At 40.7% G+C, this 22,384-nt stretch overlaps 1 protein-coding gene across 5 annotated transcripts in view; it reads right to left on the reverse strand.

Annotated features, from left to right (window-relative positions):
* Positions 1 to 22,384, reverse strand: part of pcbp4 (poly(rC) binding protein 4) — a 159,890-nt gene that overhangs the window by 40,428 nt on the left and 97,078 nt on the right. For 3 of the 5 annotated variants that reach the window (XM_088071014.1, XM_088071012.1, XM_088071025.1), the window contains exons 6-11: positions 21,550 to 21,576; positions 20,609 to 20,725; positions 12,004 to 12,135; positions 10,425 to 10,553; positions 8,194 to 8,268; positions 3,053 to 3,124 (exon numbers count right to left, since the gene is read on the reverse strand). In XM_088071014.1, the coding sequence (XP_087927140.1) occupies positions 3,053 to 3,124; positions 8,194 to 8,268; positions 10,425 to 10,553; positions 12,004 to 12,135; positions 20,609 to 20,725; positions 21,550 to 21,576 (552 nt within the window). Of the gene's footprint in view, positions 1 to 3,052; positions 3,125 to 8,193; positions 8,269 to 10,424; positions 10,554 to 12,003; positions 12,136 to 20,608; positions 20,726 to 21,072; positions 21,098 to 21,549; positions 21,577 to 22,384 lie in introns of those variants that run through there. The other 2 variants (XM_088071028.1, XM_088071019.1) reach the window with 2 other exon arrangements.

Raw genomic sequence — 22,384 nt, forward strand, 5'->3', positions numbered from 1 at the left:
GTTGAAGGACACTCGGCTAATGACGGTGACACAGAAGCTGCTGGAGACCGACCTCAGGGCGTCCCACCTCCGAGCGTCCAGTTACGGATGGTCTCATCTGAACACGCCGCCGCGCCCTTCACACCAGAGCTATCTGTGCAGCGGTGAACTCGTCAGCGCCGCACAAACATCCAGCAGAGAAACGACAAAACACACGCAACCGTCTGCAGTCCGAGCCGCAGAGAAATGACAGGTTTCATTTCTGAACGCAAAATTAGTCTTTTGATGATGATCAGAAGTGCGTGATTACCGGGCAGCTCGAGAATAAAGAGATCATCTGACGAGCAGATAATTGAGTTTTAGACTCATTTTTAACAGGGTCATACCCGGAGTCGATCCGTGATATATTTAGCAGATTATCTGCATCTGTGTTTTATTATAATAATCACAGATAAAATTCATTCATTAAGCGTGGGAGGAACTTTGTGAAATCTCTGGGAGATATTTTTCATTTATTCACTTTTTAATTAAATTTCTACGTGACTATAAAAAAGGTTGCTGGGAACTTACTGTATATGATTTTACACAGATTATATGATTTTTATGTTATGCTTTTTATGATTTTTATATGAAAGTTTTAGTTTTGATGTAAAGGCATTTAAACAAAGTTTTGTGTTGGAGTTTGTTATAAAAAAATTCTAAATATTGACGGAAAGATTTTTATTTTAAATGCACGCTGGTTTCAAAAATTGGTTATCATTAACTACTAATAAACGGTATCAATCAGTATCGATTTTTACCAATACATCTTTCATTACTTTTTGGCCAATTTGAAAGACGATACATTCTCAAAAACACTGAAGAGACTTTTTTATTTTGGCTTTATCAGAGGGGCAAACAACCTTAAATGGATCTATTTTTTATTCATTTTACGGCTGTTTGTTTTTTAAAAAGAAAACATGTCATTTCTTTTTTTTTTTTTTTAAAAAAAAAGGCCATTTTTCATTCTTTAAAAAATTCTCCCAATTCTTACAGAAAACATTTGTTTTTTTAAAAATGATTTTTAAGGAGTTTTTTTTTTTTTTTTAATTTTTGAAGATTTTTTTCAAAAGTTATTATTGTTGAATTTTTGAATATCTAAACACATCATGTTTTACTATTCAGGTTTTACAAACATGAATTTCCAATGACTTTTTCAGGAAAGGGAAGATGGACATAAAAAGATCAAAAATATGATAAGTATGTGAATTTATTGTGAACATCGCCTCCGTGTTTATATGTTGTATGTGTTGTCTTTATATCGGATAAATTAAAATTTTTTATTTATTTTTTTTTAAAACTATACCGACCAGAATCTCTGCAATTACATGTACAGCTCAAAGTTAATAATTCGACATGAAGTTATTCTTAAACTTTCCAAAGCAGCACAGACACACAGCACAGCAACGTCATGTTAAAATAAAAATGCTGAGCGACAATCACCAGCCACAAACCTGCGTCTGACAGTTTCCCTCCTCGCTGCCCTGAAATCATCAGCACTGTGTGCAGATGTTTTCTGTCTGAGCGCCGCACGCTCGATGTTTGCTCCCTCTCACACAACACTGACATCAAAATCGCACAAATCTTTCTTGCAATTATAGTAAACGCTTGTTTGTCTGTTTGACGAGAAAAAATGAATCTACTGTATTTGTTGTTTATTTTTTTCAGGCTGCTTTCAGATCAGCACATAAAAAAGGTGTTTGTCTTGAGCAGCTGTGAGACGTCTGACTTCACTCTGCTTTCAGCAGCCGTCTGTTAAACTCTCAGGATCAAACACAAGATCTCCATCAGCCCGTTTCTCTGGTTTTCTCTTCTTTAAACCTGTGTGGACGTACAGCAGTTTAATTATCGCCATCACAATGTGCAGTTTTATCGTTTTCATGTGCAATCGCTGTAAACTGATGTAAATACTGTTTTTAAACTGTTGAGTTTTGTGTCTTATGTTTGAGATTAATGTTGTACTTGTATTTTTTGTATTAGCGTTATTTATCTTGTGCAAACCTTGTTTTTGATATCACATTTCCCCTCTGTGGGACTGACAAAATATGCTCTTATCTCATCTTTTCTGCAACATTTTCCTCACTTTTATCTTTTCTCTGTTTTCATACTTTACTCCTTCATCTTCACCTTTTTAACTATATCCCTGCATTATCATCATTATTTTTTAGCATTTCACGTGAAGAGACTCCTCCGTTGATCTTCTCTGCGCACAGGTTTTAATCTTTGACCTTCGACCTCTCTGACCATCTGTTTTTAAGATGCAGTTTGACTGAAGTCTGCCGCCGACTCAGAGAAGCTGTCTGTTTACCTGCACAGCTCAGGACACAGTGTGAAGAGATTTAGTCCCAAATTAAGGATTGATTCATTAACCCTTTAACACCTGCATCAACAGCAGTTTTCTTGTGCTGCGTTCAGAAAAAAGGCAGTCACCAACTAGACATGAAATCTTCACCTGAGCTAAAGAAAGCGAGGGAAAATCATTTGAAAATGATCAAATAACTAAGGCAAAACATCAAGAAAACTACATTATAATTGTAGAAATTATGTATTTAAAATTACTATCAATATTTTTTAAATATTATTATAATAAAAACAAGAAGGAAAAGAAGAAGAAAAAAGAGAGAAAATTATTAGAATATTATCAAAAAATTAGGGGAAAGTGTCTTTAAAATTGTATTTATAATTGTTATAATATATAAACATCAATACATTATTTTTTTATGGTCATTTACTGATTTTCTTTTTCTTTTTTACTTTTATTATTTTTTGCTTATTTTGAGTTTTTTGTATCTTTTTACTAATATATTTGTAATATCTGGGTTATTTCCCTTGTTGCCTTCTTTCCATGAAAACAAAACAACAAACAAACAAACAAAACAAGTTATTTTGCTTAAGTTTCAGAGGATTAAAGGCTGTGTCAGAGTCAATGCAACCTGCTGCAAATCAACAACAAACAAACATAAAAAAAATTAAAATCATAAATAAACAAATAAATAATAAATAAATAAAATGCAGAGATGAGGTGAGTTCTCACCTGCTGCAGGTCCACTCCTCCCTGAGCCACCGAGAACAGAGGGTGAGAGCCGAAATCTGACGCCTCGAACACCTGCAGCCGCCACAGAGACACAGAGACAGACAGAGACATGGAGAGAGACACGGAGAGACAGAGACATGGAGAGAGACACAGAGAGACAGAGACACAGAGACAGACAGAGACATGGAGAGAGACATGGAGAGACAGAGAGACAGAGACAGACAGAGACATGGAGAGAGACAGAGACAGACAGAGACATGGAGAGAGACACAGAGAGACAGAGAGACAGAGACAGACAGAGACATGGAGAGAGACAGAGACAGACAGAGACATGGAGAGAGACACAGAGAGACAGAGAGACAGAGACAGACAGAGACATGGAGAGAGACACAGAGAGACAGAGGGAGAGACGGAGAGACACAGAGACAGACAGAGACACAGAGACAGAGAGAGACAGAGAGAGAGACACAGAGAGACAGAGACAGACAGAGACATGGAGAGAGACACAGAGACAGACAGAGACAGAGAGAGAGACGGAGAGACAGAGGGAGACAGAGAGACACAGAGAGACAGAGGGAGAGACGGAGAGACGGAGAGACACAGAGACAGACAGAGACATGGAGAGAGACACAGAGAGACAGAGGGAGAGACGGAGAGACACAGAGACAGACAGAGACACAGAGACAGAGAGAGACAGAGAGAGACAGAGAGAGAGAGAGAGACACAGAGAGACAGAGACACAGAGACAGACAGAGACATGGAGAGAGACACAGAGAGACAGAGACACACAGACACACAGAGACATGGAGAGAGACACAGAGAGACAGAGACAGACAGAGACAGAGAGAAAGACGGAGAGACAGAGGGAGACAGAGAGACACAGAGACACAGAGACAGACAGAGACAGAGAGAGACGGAGAGACAGACGGAGACAGACACAGAGACACAGAGAGACAGAGACAGAGAGAGACAGAGGGAGACAGAGACACAGAGACAGACAGAGACAGAGAGAGACGGAGAGACAGAGGGAGACAGAGAGACACAGAGACACAGAGACAGAGAGAGAGACAGAGACATAGAGAGAGACGGAGAGACAGAGAGACACAGAGACAGACAGAGACATAGAGAGACGGAGAGACAGAGGGAGACAGAGAGAGAGAGACACACAGACAGACAGAGAGAGAGACAGAGACATAGAGAGAGACGGAGAGACAGAGGGAGACAGAGAGACACAGAGAGACACAGAGACAGAGAGAGAGACGGAGAGACAGAGGGACACAGAGACACAGAGACAGAGAGAGAGATGGAGAGACAGAGGGAGACAGAGAGACACAGAGAGAGACACACAGAGACACAGAGACAGAGAGAGAGACAGAGACATAGAGAGAGACGGAGAGACAGAGAGACACAGAGACAGACAGAGACAGAGAGAGAGACGGAGAGACAGAGGGAGACAGAGAGACAGAGGGAGACAGAGAGACAGAGAGAGACAGTGGGAGACAGAGAGAGAGACAGACAGTTTTGTAAGTCAACATTACATATTCAAACCTGGAGGAAAACCGAGAGGACTTTAGCTGAACGTATTATTCAAAACAAATCACCAAAATGTTGCAGCGCCACTTAAAAACAAAGAGCAGTGAAGCCAAAATGTTATTTGGACACTGAGAGATAAAATAATGATTTCATCCTCTTATTGATGATTTTTATTTCTCAGCTTTGCTGCTCTTTATTGTTACGATGAGGCCGCTTCAACAAAACCCAAAATTCAAAACAGATAAGAAGTTAATTTAGTTTCTTCGTTATTGGCAGATGAGCAGAACACAAGAGAAGTGAAAGACGAGTTATTGATCCCCGAGGGGACCACAGTCCACACACAGCCGCTGATAAAGGTGTGTGTCCACCCAAAAACTGTCCCAGGGCCAATCTCTGACTCTGACACACACACACACACACACACACACACACACACACACACACACTCTGAGACACCGGCAGAGAATGAGAGCAAGTGGACATTCGGAGACACAGGCGGAGACATTGGCCAACAGTGAAAGCCGAGCGGACATTGGGAGACACAGGTGGAGACACCGGCAGAGACACCGGCAGACAATGAAAGCAAAGCGGACATTCGGAGATACTGGCGGAGACACTGGCGGAGACACCAGTGGAGAATGAAAGCGGAGCGGACATTTGGAGACACTGGCGGAGACACCAGTGGTCAATGCGGCGGAGCAGACATTGGGAGACACCGGCGGAGACACAAGTGGCCAATGAAAGCATAGCGGACATTGGGAGACACCAGCGGGGACACTGGCGGACAATGTGGTGGAGCTGACATTTGGAGACACCGGCAGAGACACCGGCAGAGACACCGGTGGAGACACTGGCAGAGAATGAGAGCGGAGCGGGTCCCCTTTTGGCTAAAATAAAAAAAATAACATAAATGGATAAAAATTTAAAAATAAAAATCACCAGAGACTTTGAGACATGATTTAGAGCATGACCAAGAGGGGACTTCAAAAATGTCCCCTGTTGGCTCTTTAGTCCCCTGTTGGTGAGTGTGTATTTATAGGTTTGCGCGCTCTGTGTCTCTGCGTCCGTCTGAATTTTGATACCAAAACATCAGCAGGTGCTGTTTACCATGCTGTGCATTATGGGTATCTGTCTGCTCCTGAAAGCCATACGATTGGTCAGAAACAGCTTCATTTCTGTGCTTTCACTTGGTTATTTTTGTGCACGTTAAAGCAATGAGAGTGCACTTGACATGTATGTTGAAGTTTCTAATTTTCTAGAAAGAGAAACTTTCTCCTGTGACGAGTGTTTATTTAAACCGAGAGGCTGAAGGTCAGAAGGGTCTCCTGAAGCCGCTGGTGTCTTCTGGGAAATCTGGCCGTCATTTTGCACCATAATAATTGGCTGTAAATTGATGTAAACACAATGTGATCTTCATTTTCTTTTCCAGTCTTGACTACATTACTCCAATCACAGGACGTGACTGCCTGAATCAGGGCCGCGTGGTAATCTATTAACTTCAGTTATTAGTATAATCAGCTGTGAACGGCCTCAGGACGCAGGCAGGAGTCTGACAGCACAGGTGAGAGGGCAGAAAAATAACGTCACTGTTTCCTCCTGCTGCTTGTTTTAAAGTACAGTGAGCAGCTGTTTGAGGAAAAACCCGAACCTTCGAAATGTCCAAACAATCATTTTCTCCAAGACAGAAAAACTCAAAACACAACTCAAAAAACAGAAAAAAAACTACAGAAAATGACTAAAGCGTTTATACCAACGTATCTAATTCAGATAACTAAAAAATACCCCCAAAAACTAAAAGCTCAACTAAAACTCAAATGTAAAACATGAAAATGACTTAAATGTTCATCAGATAGTTGCCAGGTATTTTCTGTTGGAAAGCGCTTTATAAATAAAATTATTACTATTATTACTATCAGATAATTGAAGAACCAACTAATTATTTCAAATAAAAAACACCCACCAAAATTAAAAATATAAATAAATAAAATAAAGGAAAATTACTTACCAAAATTATATTACCAAAGTGGCCAATTCAGAAAAATAAACGTAATCTATTAAAAAAGAAAGAAAAAATGACTAAAGTGTTTATTAAGAGAGCTGCCAAAGCACCCAAATCTGACAATTAAACAAATAAAATAAAAAGTAAAAGTAAGAACAACACACACACACTAATATTACTGCTCTAACACACACACACACACACACACACACACACACACACACACTAATATTACTGCTCTAACACACACACACACACACACACACACACACACACACACACACACACACACCCTTCTGATGAATAGTTCTGATTTGTGATGAATAAACATGAATAAAGCCTCATTTGTTCCTTTTGGGCGGACGGTGACAGGAGCTGCCACTCACTATGCATCACCTATCAAATAGACATTTAACAAGAGTGAGTGTGTGTGTGTGTGTGTGTGTGTGTGTGTGTGTGTGTGTGATGAAGGCAAAGCAACCATGTGGGTATTTATTATAAAATTCAAATTGCAAACTGAAGCAAATTTTCTGACCATAAATTATGTATCGGCTCGTTCGTCCGTCCATCATTTCTTCTCTTTCCATCATTTCAATCCGACACATTAATCCGTCCACCCGAGCCTCCCGCCCGTCCTGCGTCCCTCCTGTCCTCTCATCACAGTGTCCATGAACACCATTTTTCATACCTCCGTCTGTCCACAGACACCCCTCCAGGTCCTACAGTGGAGGAGGTATTATTTTCCCTTACCTAAGTAAAAGTACTAAAACCAAAATACTCTTTGAAGTAAAAACTGACACGTTAAAAATGTAAACTGTCGGGTGAAAGTACTAAATTCAGAAAAAACACCAAGAACTATTCAAAATTATTTTTTTAAAATGGAAGGAAAATATAATAATTGCCAAATGACTGAATTTAGAAAAATAAAACCACAGCCAAAAACATCCAAAACTATTAAAAAAGGGGAAATTACTTTTTTAAAAAAAGCCAAAATAATCAATTTTTTAAAAAATACCCCAAAACTGTAAAAAAAAAAACCCAAATACTTAATAAAGAAAAAAAGGATAATGACTGTTCATGTAAAATAGTTGCTGAGGTATCCAATTTAGATAAAAAAAAAACACCCCAAAACTCAAAACTATAGAAAAAAAACCACACACAAAAAAAACAAGAAAATAACTTAAATGTGCGCTGATCAATCATTAATTAATGAATCAGCTCATTATTTCAGGTGTACTTGTTTCAGCTGTTGGATAATCACATTTTATAAACTTTTTTAATGTTTCTTGTAAAAGAAGAAAATCTTTATTTGTAAAGTTACCAGAGCTTTCAGATAAATGCAGTAAAGGAAAAAAAATATTTCCCTCTGAGATATAACGAAGTAAAAGTATAAAGTGAGATGGAAAAAAAAGACTCAAGTAAAGTACAAGTACCTCAGATTTGTACTGATTCAGCACTTGAGTAAATGTACTCGGTTGTATAATTCCACCTCAGAGATCCTGCCTCACTTGTTGTTCTGTTGTAGCTGATTTAACTTTTCTCTGACACGTTCACATGTTGTCACGTGATTTCACGTGACGCTGGGGTTCATCAGCCGTCACCGTCTCACCTGGTTTCCTGCGAGCAGCACGGTTCCCGGGGTCGGGCTGGGTCGGTACGGGATAGTCGCTCCCTTTGGCGGAGACTGAAGATGAAACAGAAAAGACAGAATGAGGGTTTGTGTTTATCAGTCTTTATTTTACTCAACGCTGAGCAGTAAATATTGTTTCAGATACTTTCACAGAGGAAAAGCCTCCTACGGTTCGGGCAGAGACAGTCCGAGAGAGGTTTTACAAGAAGTTTATTAAATCTGACTCTGCGTGAGACAAACACATGCTGTCCCTGCAGACGCTGATGTCCTCACAACCTACGTTTGATTCGATTTCAATGGACTTTGATGACTGACTGAGTGTTTTATTTTGAAGGCTGCGTGGACGTCACCTGCTTGTGACGAAGGACATTTCAACTCAACCACAACAGGTGACGTTTCGTCTCATATCTCTTTCATCTCTTTATTAATATTAAGCACAGCAGAGCTATAATTTATAATATCTGACGGGATGTTCATGTTCCTAGTGTTAAATAATAATAAAAAAGATAATAATAGAAATAATGTCACAATATTTGTAGGCTATATCGGGATACACTATATATATAGAAACCAAATGATTAAATGAAAGTTTAATAAAATACTGTTATAATTTTGAATAAAATTTAAAGTTAAATAAAGTACTATTATAGTTTAGTGAAATAAAATATAATTATTGAATAAATCAAAGCACTTTTATTTTATATATATATATCGAAATTTTAAAATCTCCTCTACACTACTGTAAATTACTACAATACAAAAGTATTACATGAACTGCATTTAAAAATAAAGTAGCTACTGCCATAAAATACATTTACGTAAAAAACTGTTTTAAAAAAAGTTTAATAAAATACTGTTATAATGTTAAATAAAGTAAAGTTTACAGTTATATAAAGTACTGTAACAGTTTAGTTAAATAAAATATTGTTATTATTAAATAAATCAAAGCACGTAATTTAGCTTTTTTCACGTCTGAATTAAATTTTGGGCTGATGTTTCGCACAGAAACGTCTTTTATTTTTCTGGTTGTTGCAGCAGCGAAACACTGAACAGATTTCCAACAAGCAGCATCGCGACTTTATTTCCTTCTTGTTTCATCGTCTCATGAAATCTGCGTCGCTCTCGTCGAGGAGTTTTGCCGGATGACGGAAAGAAAAATACATTTTTTAATCCATTGATCTGTGGTCAGTGCGTATCCCAGCATGCAGTGGGTGAGGGCAGCGGGGCGAGCGTCCATCGAAGGGCGAAAGAAGATCAAAAGATTCCTGAGTGAAGATCAAACAGACGAGCGGAGGGAGCCCGTAAACTCCGTGATTGCAGCAGCACTTGAAAGCGATTGAGTCTGTCTCAGGTCAGCGTTTTTACTTCTTCTCTTTCTTTCTCTCGTCTTTTCTTCTCCCACATTAAGGTGCCTGGAATACCAACGAGCTCCCGCCGCCTTTGATTTCTCCGACTCTGCCTCTAATCTGCCAGACGTGGTTCGTCTTAATGACCGCCGCCGCTGATTACCGATATTACAATCATGAATTATAGAGGACTACCGGAGAGGTGGACGGTGTCTCGTAAAAACACTCTGCTGTGACGATAACGGCGAGCAGACGGGTGGACGTCATCGCGCAGCTAAATGGTGATTTTAGGATAAAATATGAACTGATGAGAGAATCAGGTCGCAGCTCGCAGCGTCGCCTTTAATCAGCATCCGGTGACGTGTTTGAGATTTTACACGTCTGTCTGTAACGGGTTTGACTGATATTTGGCGATACCGTTTTTACCGCGGGAGCTTTAAAATGTAGCAGAGCAGCGCCGGGTCCCGACACCAGTGAGCGACCTCACAATGTCAGCTGCTTTCAACCACCTTTCTCAAAAATGGACCCAAATCATTTTTCAAATTATGGGGGGCGGACGTCTGGTTTTTGTTTTGGCTCCAGCGGGGGGGGCATACAACTTCAATGGCTGTATTTTGTGTTTGTATTTAATTTTTGTATTATTTGTTTTACCACCAAAAGCATGTTTTCTTTAAAACATTTGGGCCTTTTTCTTTAATTTTAATTTTTTCTTCGAAATGTTCTCTTTTTTGGCAATATTTGAAGAAAAAATTGGTGATTTTTAAAGAAGAAATTGTGGCAATTTTCTAAAAAAAATCAAAATATTTTGTGCGATTTTCAAAGAAAACAATTTGGGGACTTTTTTTTTTTTACACAGATCCGTACCTCGAGGATTACTGTGCAGATGAGTTTCACACACTGGATGATGGCGTCCTGGCTCCCTGATATCGTCACCTCTCTCTCTGTGGAGTTTGGGAGGAGGTCACCTGCAACCTGCACCTGGGCACCTGTTGTCTGCACACACACACGCACGCACGCACACACACACACACACACACACACACACACACACACACAGAACAGTGATGATCGGTTGAGTCAAGCTGTGCAGGAAACAGGAAAAAAGGCTGCGGGGAAACAACAGAGTGTGTGAAATATGAGCTGTGAGAAAATGTGTGATTTTGTTCATAATTCATGAGGTCAGGTGTCAGATCATGATTTCAAAATCACGATAAGGTGAGCGAAGTTCAGGCAAGCAAAGTGAGTGAGAGTGACGTTAAGATCGTAGTTTTGTAATGTTTTTACTCTTTCTCCCTCAGCAAGATGTGTGAAGTTTTTGTCTTCTGCTTCCCCTAAATTGGCGACGTAGTTAGCGTCTTTCATTTCTTTACGTTGTTTGTTAGATCACAGATCATCTAGGGGATCCGTTCATGCAGCAGCGGTGCTTGCATGAAAACTTTTGTTGCGGTTTGGCCTTTCGTTCACACGACAACAGCGTTTTGGGCTTAAATTGATACAGTTTCAGTGACAGCCGCAGGAGGACACGCAGAGCGTCACATGTAAACACGATCAGTGCTGATCAATCGGTGCTGATCAATCGGTGCTGATCCATCAGTGCTGATCAATTGGTGCTGATCAATTGGTGCTGATCAATTGGTGCTGATCCATCTGTGCTCAATCAGTGCTGTTTAACAGGCTGGGATGAAAATTTGTTGGGAACAGATGCTTTTCTCGGGATTTTTTGTAGAGGGGATCTTTATGGAGCAGATGTGAAAAGGCTGCAGACTTTAGGCGAGAACGGTTTTGTTTTGCTTAAAAAAAAAAAAAAAAAATCCGAAAACGATCCTCGTGTCCACGGATTCACAATAACAACTAAAACCGCTGCGGTATGCACGCCAGGCGTAACTTCGTAATGACACAAAGTGCGGCTGTGATGTCACCGCTCTCAGGGGATCCATCGCCAGTTTACACGGCGACAGACGGCCGCCGTTTTTATGAGATCTCACTCTGGAACCTGGTTTCAAACGTTTATGTTTTCAGGCCCCAAAAACAAAGCTGTTGTGTGAACGAACGGCCGCGGAGCCCGATAGACTTCTGTACCTGTCAGAATGACGTACGTCGCATTTAACTACATTTATCCAGGAAATCGTACTTTCTGACAGATATCTGCACCTGTCACCTGCCTCTGAACGCGAGGCGCCGGCTCTACCAGGTGAGCTACTCCAGGTTTTGGAGATCTTATTTGGTGCTGCGTTTCTGTTGTTATTTCTGTCCAGTCTGTGTATTTTAATTTCTAAAAAGATAAAAAGATCGCTCCTGTAAACTGTTTCTTCACAGTCAGCATGAATGATGTAAATGTGGGAGCTCATCAGGGATCATGTTCGTCTCCTCTACGTCTCATAACGTTTCTGAAATCGCTCATGATTTCGTCACACTGAAAACAGGACTCTGCACAGACACTCACCTCTCTGATCTCCTTGATCTTGGAGCCGCCCTTTCCGATGAGCGAGCCGCACTGACTGGCCGGGATGACGAGCCGTAAGGTGACCGGAGGCTTGCTGGTCACTGTGCCGTTGGCGACCAAAGCTGTCAGGTCCTGACAGAGAAAGAGATGCATTTAAAAAAATCTTTTTAAAAAATGGCTCTGCTCTACGTTCACAGAAATAGTATAATTCAGGTTCGTACGGAGTTTGGCAAAAAAACAACCTGCAGCTTCATTTATGTGCAAACTTCTGCAGAAACACTTGAAGCTGCTCTCTTTGGATCCTCGTTTTAAAGCTCCTACCGAACGGTGTCAGGGTGTATCTGAGCTGGTGTTTTGTCTTGTTTTTATGGTTCGCTCACAGCGTATTTTAATATACTTTTTAGTCCTTTCTTCTTAACTTTCTTTCATTTTCTTTTTGTGTTTTATATCGTTTGTTTTGGAGTTGTTGTGTTGGCCAGGATACTCTTAAAAAGGAGATTTTTAATCTCAAAAGGTTGTTTTTTCTTTCTTTTTTTGTTAAATTAAGGTTAAATAAAACAAAATAATAAATAATGAAATTACGGTGACAGACCTTAACCCTTTGAAACCTGGACTGACATCACTTTTCTTGTGCTGCTTTCAGACACATTTCACAAGTTTAAAACTCGTGAAAACATGATTTAAAAAAAACACAATGAGCAACTTGGTAAGAAATTTCCATAAATTGCAAAGGGTTATAAAAAAAAGCTAGAGGAAATGTCTAGGGAAAACTATTTATAGCTAAATATATTTACATTTTTAAAAATATGTTATAGAATTGTTATAATTTTCAGCACTTTTTCTTGGTCATTTTCTTTTTTAATATATTTTTTTATTTCTTAATTCTTTTATTTTTTCTTTTTTTAAAAAAATGTTTTTATTTATCATTTCAGTTCATTTCTTGTGCTTTTTTTTCTAATTTCTTGCTAATATATTCCTTGCTAATTTCCTTTTTTTTTTTCTTTGTCTCATTGTTTTCATCACGTTTTTCAGAGGGTTAAAGAAAGGGCCTAAAAATTGGACGGCATGTTTTCATGACCGTACGAACCCTGAATTTCAGTGACGGTAATCACACTCTTTAGGCATTAAGGTGGAAAAAATAATAATAATAATTTCAGTAGCATGATTGTAGCGGTTCAGGCTAATAAGCCCCATTTTCTTTCATTTAGACTCAGTTTGATTTGACGTTCGTTAAAAAAGCAGCTTGTAAAGACGGAAGCCTTCACATAAACCCTCTGAGCTGAAGAAAGAAAGAAACAGCTTATTTGCACAGCTATTAATATTATCTAAATAAAGGAAATCATAGAAACTGATTCATTAGTTCATATCAGCTTTTATCATTTTTAAACACACACACACGCACGCACGCACGCACGCACGCACGCACGCACACACACACACACACACACACTATGAATACAGAGTGAAACTAAAGTGCAGAGTGCAGGATGAAATAGAAACAGTGAATTAGCTGCTGCCTCTTCTCTGTTTCACAGTGCAGCTGTGAGACATTTAATATGCTTTAATACGACACTTAAAGGCATCAATCGTCAGCAGCACCGACAGATTTAATGTTGCAAAACTGCAGGTGGCACGACAGGAAGGAAGCGAGAAAATGAGTGAGTAAGTAAAAAAGTGTAAGTAAAGCTTTATTTATACGGCGCTTTAGAAAACATGCAGCTACGAAGCGCTTCACAAACACACACACTCAGAATAAATGAGTGAATGATTAAACAAGCTGATTTTTGGGTCATTTCCTCTTTTGTTGCTCGTTGCCTTCACGTTTTTGAAAGAAATCAACCGAATTTAGCTAATTGATTTGGGTTTTTTTCTCTTCTTTTTCTTTACATAATTGTCTCTGCTCTAACCTGCCTGTCCGTTCTTAGTAATATTACTTATATTGGTTGTATTTTATTATAGCCTATGTGTATATAACACTTTTTGAATTGTTTATTCATATAAATGTTAACAGTGCGTTGATCGATCGTTTCGTCGGAGTCTCACTCGTTGAGCCCTTTAGAGGTTTTTCGGTTTCCCCTGCATGTCTTCTGCTATTCAAACGTATAACGTTGTTTTTTAATATGTGCTAAATAAATCAAATCAAATCAAACTGCTGGGGTTCAAAGGGTTAACACATATGAGTGATGACGTGTTTTTGTAGGCCAACCAGGAAGTTAACGTCACACTGGTTCCCTCGTCGAAAACATTCTGGGATTTTTGAACGGGATTCTCGATTATCGTCAAAAAAGCTCTGACGAACACGAGTTTATGATACTTTATGAGACTGAAGCTGTGAAGGCGGCGAGTGGGATTAATGAGTTTCTGTCTCGTCTGATGACGTCTGACGACAAACACATATAGCCAGCTGTTAGCAACCGCCTTTTTTAAGACGCGTAAAACCTTAAAAGTTCAAAAATTTGGGTTCATACGGACGTATTTTATGTTGCAGAACAAAACGTCTAAATATCTTCAGCCTGTGTTAACCACAGACCTTATTCAAGACTTTTTACTGAAAAACCCATTCAAAAAAAACAAAAACAGAGACTTTGAGACGAGGGAACAGGAAGTGCAGAAAGACGGACGGACTTCCATGTTTTAGGACTTCGCTCTTTGGGGCGTCTTCGTCTTTTCAGGCCGTCTCCGCTCAGCTGTTTGTTCTTCAGCTTTTTAACCGCCACAAACGAAACGTACCGACGGGGCAAAAGAATCTGAGTCCATTTAAACTGAACATGTGAATGAAAGCGTCTGTTTTAACCGCAGACTGTATATAAAGATGGACGACATCGCCGCTCCCCCACAGTGAGGTCATCCAGTCTCCATCGCCCGCTGGTGTCTGACTGCAGCACAGGTCCTAAGACCCGCCCCTCCACCTGAGTGAAAGCTCAAAACTAAAAACTTAAAGTACACGATACGTTTCTGTCGCTCTCATCACCCCGATGTTTGTCCGAATGTTTGTTTCCATGATGAGTTCGGTATTAATGAGTTAAAAAAAGTACATAAAAGGAGGCTTTTCCATCATGATTGACAGCTGTGACAGCCAATCCGTGCACTCTCATTCAATGGAGCTGGTCACGGTTGGTCGGACGGGCGTTTGGGCGGGAGCTCCCCCACCGCGGACATCGTTCCTGCGCAGATGCAGGGCTCCCAATGACATCACCCTCGCAAGATGGCGACGCTCATATCCCGGATATTTTAACCTCACTTCAGCAGAGCGGGTGAAAGTGGTTTTAACCTTTTGAATGCCTTTTCTAACACGTCTGAAAACGAGAATGTAAATATTCTGGAGCTCAGATGAGAAATATCGCTCAGCAGCACAAAAAACAAATCCGGTGCTTCCTCCTCTCGTTGTTATGAGGTCGGCGCTCAGGCCGGCGAAAGGTGAGCGCTGACTGAACACACAACTTCCTCTTGTCTGTCAGTCCTTTGATTCTGATGCAGATCACAGACGCCGTTCGCTCTGGTCAAACGTCTCCGTCTCCGTCTCCGTCTCTGACCTCGTCTCTCTCAGCGGTGCTCTTTGATAAACAGAATTCATGACTTTCATGTAAAGTGGGTTTAAAACAAAGATGCTTCCTGGTCGTTTCAGCACGTTCTCGTCACGTTGCCTCTTCGCTGTGGACTTCCACATCTACATGTTACGCTCCACGTATCCTTCTGCGTCTGCTCATTACGGTCAACTACGGCGATATTTTCGAAATTTCGATAAAACACAATCGCCAGGCGACTGCGTTTCCACTGAGTGATGTTATGCGACATTTCTTCTGATGTCGTGCACGTTTCCTCTGGGGATCACATTCCTGTAACCATGGCGATGGATCTTCAAAACACGGGCAGGTTTATTTCTACGAATAAAAGTTGATATAATATCAACGTAATTTCTTTGTCTCGTATCAGAGCGAAGAAGATCATCAATAACTTTACAGCCAGACAAAAACGGGGAAAAACTGGAAAAAACATCAATCAAACAAATTTAATAACATTAATAATATAATAATACTAATATAAGTAAATAAATAAACATTAAAAAGGCTCACACAATCATGTTGTTTTTTAGTCTTTAAATTTTATGTATTTATTTGGAGGTATTTTTTCCTCCGTGCACACATACTGAGCCATTTTTTGTTTAATGTCATGCGACTTTGTTTTACTTTTTCTTCGTCTTTGGGTTTAATGGCGGTTGGCGTCACATTGCCGTCGCCGGCGGTTACACATCATATGAGCTAAAAAAGAAAAAAAAAGTGTTTCCATTGCAGTTTTGCAAAATATGGCTTTTTCTAATCGCCTAAAATACCACTTCGTTGAAGCAAAAACTTTTTGGGGAGTTTTTCTTTTTTTTCAAAATTCGTGTGCTTCCATTAGATTCCATTAAATCTGAGGGTCGACGGAAACCCGCCTGACTGTAACGGCTGTAACTTCCTGTGCTGCAGGTTTTAATCTGCTCGTGCTGCAGAGTCTTCATCACCTCTCTGTAACCTCGCCTTCCTCGCCGCCAGCCTCCGCCCCTCCGCTTCACTCCTCCATCTTTATTGTCCATTAGTCAGAAACCGTCTCTCTCACTTTTTAATTGCGTCCCCTTTTCCCCTTCAGCAGCTCTTTTCTTTCATTTCCTAACTTTCTCCCCCGTTTCTCATCACGTACCATCTCCCCCTTCGGCGGCTTAACCCCCCCCCCCCTCTCTTTTTCTTTCTCTCTCTCTCTTTAATTAACTCAGGTAATAAATAGCGCCGTAAATCACCTGCTCTCAATACGATTGGTTCAATCAATTAGGCCGCGTCCGACTCGGGGCGTCGTTGCATCTCAAACGTAAATAGCGGCGCCGTCTTGTCTGAGCTGCCCATCACACGAACGTGATCTGAATACATGAGCCCCTCCCCCTCCTCAGCCTGCACATATTTATTTATATCACCGCTTTTTTCCTGTTTTCTTGTGTTCCCGTCACAGTAATTGACAGCCGGCGCTGTCTCACACAAACGGTTTCCTGATGCTAGGTGCGAGCGAAGCTGTGAAAATGTTTCGTGGAGTGAAGGAGTCTGCGAGCCGAGAACAATCTGATTTTCTTGATCCCGTTAAAGTAAAGATGTGTATGTTTTCTGCGGGAGGTTGATGATGTTTATATGTTTCTCTTTGTGCGTGTCACACGTCTGGTGTGATCCGGGTGAGAGAGGCGGTTTAGGGGTTTATTTTGAAACCTGCCGGCTGCTGCGTTAGTCCCGTGTTTCCTTTGATCAATAAAAAAAAAAACAAATAATAAATAAACTGCAGTGAATATGAACAAGATGTGAAATGACTAAAAGTTCTGATGTTTCTCTCTCAGTTTTACTCTGTTCTTGGTCTTTCCAACAACCCGAACCCTGAGGGACTGTCTGCCACATTTTAAGCACTTTTCAGTCATTTTCATCTCATTTTTTTGAAAACTGTGTGTGTGTTGATGCATGTGTCCTAAATGTAGTCCAGATTGTGTATCTGAGTGTAATCAGTGAATTTGCAGCTCAGCTCCTACAATAAGTCTAAAATACACTAAACTAAACTAAATAGTTACATTCAGACTGTTCAGGTCCAAAAATGCTCCATTGAAACCCATTCAAACTGACATTTTTGATCCCACAGCCATCAGAGCAGAAAAACAGGACTTGTATTATTTCTGGGTGTCATTCTGGGCTTTTGACTCTGAATTTGTCATTTTGACTATTTTCCACCTGATGAGGTCATTTTGACCATATTTGGCATATGGAGGAAATACATGCTATTTCCACTAGGTGACCTGTCACAGTCAACGCTGATGTTAAATCTAAAATCAAATTAAATAAAAGAAAATTATAAATAAATAAAATTAAATTTAAAAAAAAATAATAGAATAAAATTAAATTAATAAATATAGCCTAAAATATATTATCATATTCAGGGCTGCCACATATTTTCATGCACAGAATTTCAAAACTCTTGTTGTTAATTTGGTGTTATTATAGCACCAATGACATAAAAGTTGCAATGATTTTTTTTCCCACTGATTTTTTTTATTCATGAAAATCTGAAAGGGTTAAAGTGAAATTTTCTACAAATATTTCAATAATATAAATATAAATATTTTCTTCGAATTTTTCTGTCCATTTCACTCATTATTTCCTCGATTAATGAAGCCGACTTTAAGAAGCGGAGAATAATTAAAAATAATTAAACCAACAGAGGAGCAGCAGGTTGGATTCAGCGTTTTCCTGAAGAGCTCGTCAGAGGCAGAGAGACTCGAGCGTCTTCACACACTTTCTCTCTCTCTTTACTTAATCCCTTGATCACACTTTTCTACTTCTTTCTTATAATCTCTCTTTTTCAGTCTCATTAACTTCATATGGCTCCAGCTCTCTCCTCATCCCTCTATCTCTCCATCTCTCTCATCCTCTCAACTCTTTTCTTTAAATCCATCTCCCGTGTGCCCTCATCAGCTGATTCCCTCCATCTCTCTCCCCTCCCTCATTTCACATATATTCTTTAATCCTGCCGGCATCCCGTCATCCTTCGCTCTGTGAATCTGTCCGCTGTCTGCCTCACGTCTCATGTCCATCTCGTTTTCTTCCATCAGGATCACCAGATTTAAAGAGCAGCTGCCTCCATTTAACGCGACGCCTTCCTACACGACAACAAGGCGCTCCGTTCTCCACAGAAAAAAAAACACTTCGGATAATTTGGCCCTTAAGGAGCCGCGCCATTTCTGCTGAAATAACTCAGCAAACTACATCGAGATTTTTCTTCGTTTCCTGCTTTAACCCGTTAACGTCCAGGCTCTGACTCCAGACGCTTTACGGCAGAAAACATCATCCGTCTTTGCTTCGGGGCCACTTTTGCAAAATGACAAGAGGCCAGGGGCCAGTCTCGTACGTGTTTCTATGTCTACGTCTTTCTCTATTTTAGGACATTTATGGTATTTTAGGACATTTTTTGGATTTTAAAATATTTCTAGGATTTTAGGATATTTCTGGGATATGATAAACAAAAAAATGCCAGTATAATTTTTTCTGATTTTAGGATATTTTTAAGATTTAAGGACGTTTGTAGGATTTTAAATTTTTTTCTAGGATTTTAGAACATTTTTAGGATTTCAAGACATTTCTTTAGGATTTTTAGCAAATTTACAGGCATTTAGGACATTTGAGGATTTTGGGACTTTTCTAGGATTTTTTAGCAAATTTCTAGGATTTTAAGACATTTGTAGGATTTTAGGATATTTCTAGGGTTTTAGGACATTAGGGTCTTTCTTAGGGTAATTTTTTTTTTGATCAACAAGCTCTATTTTGATGCTTTTTGTGCACTCTGGCAGCTTATGGAGACTAAAAGGACAAAAACTATCCACAGTGTAAATCACTTTAATTTTAATGTGAATTAGAAAATGGTTTGGGGGCCAGCGGGCACCCTGTAGGGGGCCAGATTTGGCCCGGGGCTGTAAGTTAAGTATCACTGCTTTAAAGTAATTAAGGATTTCAATGTTGCGCATATTTTCGATTCATTGATGTCCACACTGAGTGAAACGATCAAACCCAAGAGTCCATGTTTCGTATGTCTGCGTAATTCACTGAAATGGAAATATTCTAGATGTTTGGTGCATCATGTTTCACTTTCCCTCAAAATCCAGCCAGAATTTTTTAATATATTTGGAAATGTCGGGATCTCTCGTACTGAAAATAAAGCTGTGTGTTTGAGGCGTGTTTGGCTGCACAGCGTGAGTCTGTTAGCAGGACGCTGCTGCTGGCTGAGCAGGTTTGTTAGATCTCACTTTGGATCAACATCAGCAGCAACTCGTTCTTCTGTTGATGTCATTTCTCTGAAGGAGGAGCGTTTTTAATCACACATCACATGCAGGTGCACAAATCTCTCTCCTACAAAATCATCAGAGGGCTTTGACACTGGAGACCAGGTTCATCAGATCCTTGTTTTGAATAAACGGTGAAAATATTCACGTTCAGTGTTGACTTTAGTGTTTAAAGTTATGATCCTGGTTTTGATGATGTTCATGTCGGCAGTTTCTCGGCAGTAGATGTTCAGTGTATTTACATTCTGTAATTAAACTGTGTTAGTGTCAACCTCTGGGCCGCTCTCGTCTAAACGTGGCCTCAGTTTAACGACCTCGAAATTCAACGAGCAAGAAAACAAGTTCTGAACAAAAGAAACGACGCAATAATAATCAAAAAAGAAAGACAGAAAATAGAGATGAAGAGTAAAGTGTTTGTGTCAAATTCCCCGAGAGACTATCACTTGAAGCTGTGTGTGTGTGTGTGTGTGTGTGTGTGTGTGTGTGTGTGTGTGTGTGTGTGTGTGTGTGCACGCATGCGTACGTGCGTGTGTGTGTGCGCATGCGTGCGTGTGTGTGTGCACGCATGTGTGTGTCTGAGAGTGTGTGAGGTCAGACGATCACATCAGACATATAATAAATGGCTCACTGGGTAAGAGCAGCCATGTTGTAGACGAGGTAAAGGTTAGACACTTCACTCAGAGGAGCCACTGGGAGCTGTGTGTGTGTGTGTGTGTGTGTGTGTGTGTGTGTGTGTGTGTGTGTGTGTGTGTGTGTGTGTGTGTGTACCTCCTCCAGTTTGAACGTGATCATGGTGAAGGCTCTGAACACGCAGTCCGTCTGCCCCGTGATGGTGATGATCCTCTCCGGACAGGAGCCCTCTGAGATGTTGATCCTGGCGCTGCTCTGTGGGGTCACACAGAGGGGGAGGAACGAGGAGGGGGAGGGAGGAGGGAGGGAGGGAAGGAGGGATTGAGGGAAATTATTTTTTGCGGGGAGGTAAGGAAAGGGAGGGAATAATGCGAGGATGAGGAAAAACGTCGAGGAGGAAGGGAGGCAGGTGGGGAGCAGAGGGGAGGTGAGTTAGGGAGGATGGGAGGATGGAGTTTAATGGAAGGACGGAGGAGGGGGAGGAGGGGGGACACAGGAGAGAAAACACATTAGTGGGAGGGAGGGATATGTGGGCCGAGAAAGAGACGAGGAGGAGAACCATTTTTCGCCACACTGCTCCCCGCTCCCTACAGGAGATTCACCTGTGATGCAGGAGGAGAGAGGGATTACGAGGAGGCTGGAAGAGGGAGGAGAGAGGGAGAGAGGGAGGAGGGAGGAGGGAGGGGAGGCAGGCCGATGAGAAGAGCCATGTAGTAATTGAAGGAAAGGAGGCAGACGGGGGGAGGAGGAGGAGGAGGAGGAGGTAGGAGAGCAGAGGAGGAAATGAAAAGGTGGTGAGAATATTGGAGGAGATTAGGGAGAGAAAGATTAGGATGATTTGGATGAGGAGGAGGAAGAGGAGGAGGAGGAAGAGGAGGAGGAGGAGGAGGAGGAAGGTTTCAAATCCAGGAAATGAGGAGAGGAGAGAGATTTATTAAAAGAAAAGGAGGAAGGGTTGGAGGAGGAGGAGGAGGAGCAGGACGAAGAGAGAGAAGGAGAAGATCAGGAGGAGAGAGACAAGGAGGTGCAAATATCTGAGGAGAAACAGGAGGTGGAGACAGAGGAGGAGCAGTAATAACCGTAGGAGGACGGGTGTGAGGAGAAGACTGAAGTGAGTCAGAGAGGAGGAGATAAGAGGAGAATCACAGACTGAAGCTGAGTCGACAAAAATAACCACAGCTGAACGAGCGTTTGTTTGTTTGTTTGTTTGTTTGTTTGTTTGTTTGTTTGTTTGTTTGTTGTCCAACCATTTTCTAATTCACAAAAAAATAAATGATTCACGCTGTGAACAGTTTTGTACTTTTAGTCTTCATAAGGCGTCAAGTAGAGCTTGTTGATGAAAATAGTGAAGGATCCCCTGAAAACATCCTGAAAAATATCCTAAAATCCTAAAAATCTGCTAAAACTTGAGAAATGTCTTAAAAATATTAAAACATCCTAAACAGCCAAAAATCCAAAACATCTTTAAATCCTTGAAACATCCTGAAATATATCCCAAAATCCTAGAATTGTCTTACAAACCGAAACACATTTTATAATTCTACAAACGTCCTAAAGTCCCAGAAACACGTGTGGGGCTGGAGCGAAAGACAGCGGCTCAAAGTGAGAATGATCTGGGGCTGTTTGGCGTTAGTGAGGGGGCGGAGCTTTGGGCTTTGGCCTGGCTTTGACGCGGTCAGACGTTTTTGGAGGAGGTTGTTGGCTAAAGCACCAGGAAGAGAGACGGTGCTGAAAGAGAGCGGCAGCTGTAGGATTTTATCGACATTTTGAAAATATGGCTTCAGTTTTGTGTAAAACTACCAAAAACTAAACGGTGACCAAACTTCTCAAACATCAGCGCGGGTCGGTGGCGTTTACGCCTTTCAAAATAATTTTCACAGGAAATGTGCCATTTCTGCTTCTTATATGCATTCA

Source organism: Plectropomus leopardus, chromosome 2 (genome assembly GCF_026936395.1).
Source record: "Plectropomus leopardus strain MGB_pleo_1.0 chromosome 2, ASM2693639v1, whole genome shotgun sequence".
NCBI lineage: Eukaryota > Metazoa > Chordata > Actinopteri > Perciformes > Serranidae > Plectropomus > Plectropomus leopardus.